Source organism: Trypanosoma grayi, assembly GCF_000691245.1.
Source record: "Trypanosoma grayi strain ANR4 Tgr_173_V1, whole genome shotgun sequence".
NCBI lineage: Eukaryota > Euglenozoa > Kinetoplastea > Trypanosomatida > Trypanosomatidae > Trypanosoma > Trypanosoma grayi.
In genome coordinates, this window is record NW_008825792.1 from 1 (window position 1) to 3,120 (window position 3,120).

Sequence of the window (3,120 nt, forward strand, 5' to 3'; positions counted from 1 at the left end):
CCCCCCCCCCCCCCCCTCCAAGAAGGCAAGCGGAACACACACACACACACACACACAGAGAGAGAGAGAGACAAGCCTCACCGCTTTGCGCTAAGCTCGCCGCGCATTGTGCTCACCATATTGTTGTACCGCATCACATCCGCCAGCTCCTGCCGCTTGGCCTCCAACATTCTACCGCCCTCATTCACACGATACTCCTCGTAGTTCGGGTACATGGGCTTGAGCCGCTTGTACTGCGCGTAGTTCGCCCACGTGACAAACAGTGCAGCAACGGAAAAGTACCACGCGTACGGCCGCGTGCGGCAGCTGTGCTTCAGGTCAAAGGTGCGAATGCTGCGCGCCACCCTCAGCGCAAGTGATGGCATCGCGGTACGTCGGGAGAAGGGGAGGTAGCGCGCCGACCTTCTTGTTCTTCTCTTGCCGTTGGGCTGGTGGCGCATACGAGGGAATGGCCATGGCCGACGAAAAACAAGAAAAAAAAAAGAAAAGCGAAAGAAAGAAGAAAGAAATAAGCAGGGCGACCACAACGATGCAGGGGAAAAAAGGGAGGAAAGCACAGCGCTGATGTGGGAGCGTATGAGTGGGTGCATGCCGCCTGTGAGGGACTCCACCGGATGCTCCGTTGTTATGGCCAGCAGCCGCACTACACCTCCCCACGGCACCAATGAATGCCCCAGCAAGGAATGCGTCACGCGTTGCGTTGCCACCCAACACCCGCTGCTGGTGGATTCCCTTTTCTTTTTCTTGTTCCTCTCTTCTTCCATTTCCTCACATCCTTTTTTTTTCCTTCCTTTCTTCTTTGCATCCTCCCCCCTCCCCTTCCGCACCGGTGCTCCCCGTTCAGCGCGCGGCCCACGACGCGTGCGTCAGTGGAAGGCGACGCCCTGGCTGTACTCCTTGTAGCTCGGCGGCGTGCTGTCGAGCCAGTCCATCGCGTTCACCGGCATGAGGCCCATCCAACTCAGCTTCACCAACGCCACGGCGAAGGCGAGCAGGCTGGCGCCGATGTAGACCAGCTTCGACTGATTGACGGCGCTGCGGATGGTGGTGTCCTTCTCCGCCTCCTCGCTGAACTCGTTGAACACGTTGCCGGTGCCCAGGATGGACTGCAGCGGGTTCACCACGGCCATGCCGACGAACATGATGGAGAAGATGCTCACCTCATTGCCCACCATCCACATCATGAAGAGCGTCATGGGGAGCGATTTGAGTGGCTGCATGCGCAGGTCGTTCAGGCGCCGGTGGATGCGCATGTGCTGCACGTCGCGCTCGCTCAGCTGGGAAGCTGGCTTGCTCATGCTTCGATTCCCGTTGATCCCTTTCTCAGAAGAGGAGCAATGACGATGATAACAGTCGAGAGAGACAGAGAGACAGCTAGGAAGAGTCGGAGAGAAGGGCACACAACACTGAGCACGTGAAATTGCATACAACAGGAATAAACCAACCAAAACACACACAATCAGAGAGAGAGAGAGGGAACCAAATAAAAAAAAAAGGAATACAGAGAAAATCAATGACAGCCATGCACACAGTGATCATCTCACAAACGTACACACAGACACACGGGCAACAACACAGGCCCAAGGCGTATGGCTACACACCTCTGCTACAAGCAGGAAGACTATGGCCCCACCACTTCAACTTCCACGCGGGCCGTACTCAGATGCACTGCTCCCACTTTCCCCACCCCTCCCTAAACCCCCCAAAACGGCACGCCGCCAGGCATAGCCCTCATCGGTACTAACAACCCTTCTACATCCTCCCCCTCAGTGCCTACATGCTATCGTGACCCATACTAAAACGGTCCAAAACGCTTGTTACCCGGGACTTCGGCCAAGTTGCTGTCGTACCTGTACTTCTTGGGGCCTACAATGAACCAGTAGAACAAGAAACCGATGAGGCCGCCAATATATCGCGCGGATTTAAAGTCAGATACCATGATAACGTCATCAATAGAGTTGCGGAACCGCCAGCGACCGTACTTCTGCACGTTGCAAATATTGTTTGCCCACGATCCAAAGCAGAGGACACAGCCAGTGCACATGACAAGAGACGACAGAACACCAAGCACACTGTGAAACTCCCGCACAGTCGAACAATTGGTGGTTGGGACGAGCGCCCGTGGTGTGCTGCGAGACGACGCGGCAGCTGCACCAAATCGACGGATCATTGCTATGCTAAATTTTACTTGTTTCAAGGGATCGAGTCTCTCGCTCTCTCTTTCCTTTCCTTCCTTCCTTCCTTCCTCCCCCGGGTGTGTACTAATAGGCAAGAGCTCTTCACGTCGGCCAGCAAAGGGCAGGTGAAGACGGAAAGAGGATTAGTCGAAGGCACACGAACGATGCTCAAAGATGAAAGCGAAAGAAAGAGAGAAAGACAAGAGAATATAAATAAATAAATAATATATAAATAATATATATATATATAGTGCGAAATATAATCATAGTAACAATAAGCATCATCAAAGCACCGCCAGGTCATGCATCTCACTTGTACATCCACCCGCAGCGTATTCCTGCAAGCCCTCCTCCGCCTCAACGCGGAGCGACTAGCCCTTCTCATCGGGCGCGCGGCTGAACATGGCAGCCTCGTAGTCCTTCGGGTACCGCGACAGTTCATGGGCCATGGGCAGCAGCAGTGTTTCCGCCAGGGACATACTCGCAGAGCGCCGGGCATCACCACGTGAGCTGCGGGCCAAAGCACTCTCGCGCTTCAGCACCGCCAGCCGCAGCCCACGGCACGCTCGGCACCGCTGACTCGACGTGAGGCTTGGAATGAATATGCACGTCTTGGCAATAATGTACTCCCACATCTCCTCGGCTGTATGCGAAGTCTTCCCATCGACGATCATAGAGCGCCGCTCTGAGGTTTCCTGCTTTTCTGCTGCTGGTGCTGCAGCCGCCACCGTCTCCGTGTTTCTTGCCGCTTCGTCAGCGCCCATCGTGGTGAGGGCCTCGAGGTTTTGCAGTGCCTGACGCCTAGGTCGAGGAGCGCGGGACAGGATGTATGGTGGGAGCCGCGAGAGTGTCGCCATGATTTGCACATAGTGAAACGGATTCACGAAACGAGCGTCCTTCCGCTGCAATGCGGTGCAAAGCCCCCACACAATACGATCCATCG

At 55.3% G+C, this 3,120-nt stretch overlaps 4 protein-coding genes across 4 annotated transcripts; all 4 read right to left on the bottom strand.

Moving 5' to 3' along the window:
- Positions 1–77: 77 nt before the first annotated feature.
- DQ04_01731000 (hypothetical protein) lies at positions 78–365 on the bottom strand (the record flags this gene model as incomplete). The annotated part of the gene is made up of 1 exon (XM_009311070.1): positions 78–365. The coding sequence occupies one exon, from the start codon at positions 363–365 to the stop codon at positions 78–80; it is 288 nt and encodes a 95-aa protein (XP_009309345.1).
- A 501-nt stretch (positions 366–866) lies between these two features.
- DQ04_01731010 (ER membrane DUF1077 domain-containing protein) lies at positions 867–1,298 on the bottom strand (the record flags this gene model as incomplete). Its single annotated transcript, XM_009311071.1, has 1 exon — positions 867–1,298. The coding sequence occupies one exon, from the start codon at positions 1,296–1,298 to the stop codon at positions 867–869; it is 432 nt and encodes a 143-aa protein (XP_009309346.1).
- Positions 1,299–1,795: 497 nt separating this feature from the next.
- Positions 1,796–2,170, bottom strand: DQ04_01731020 (hypothetical protein; the record flags this gene model as incomplete). Its single annotated transcript, XM_009311072.1, has 1 exon — positions 1,796–2,170. One exon carries the CDS (start codon positions 2,168–2,170, stop codon positions 1,796–1,798), a length of 375 nt encoding a protein of 124 aa, XP_009309347.1.
- Positions 2,171–2,548: 378 nt separating this feature from the next.
- On the bottom strand, positions 2,549–3,118 carry DQ04_01731030 (hypothetical protein; the record flags this gene model as incomplete). Its single annotated transcript, XM_009311073.1, has 1 exon — positions 2,549–3,118. One exon carries the CDS (start codon positions 3,116–3,118, stop codon positions 2,549–2,551), a length of 570 nt encoding a protein of 189 aa, XP_009309348.1.
- Positions 3,119–3,120: the final 2 nt, after the last annotated feature.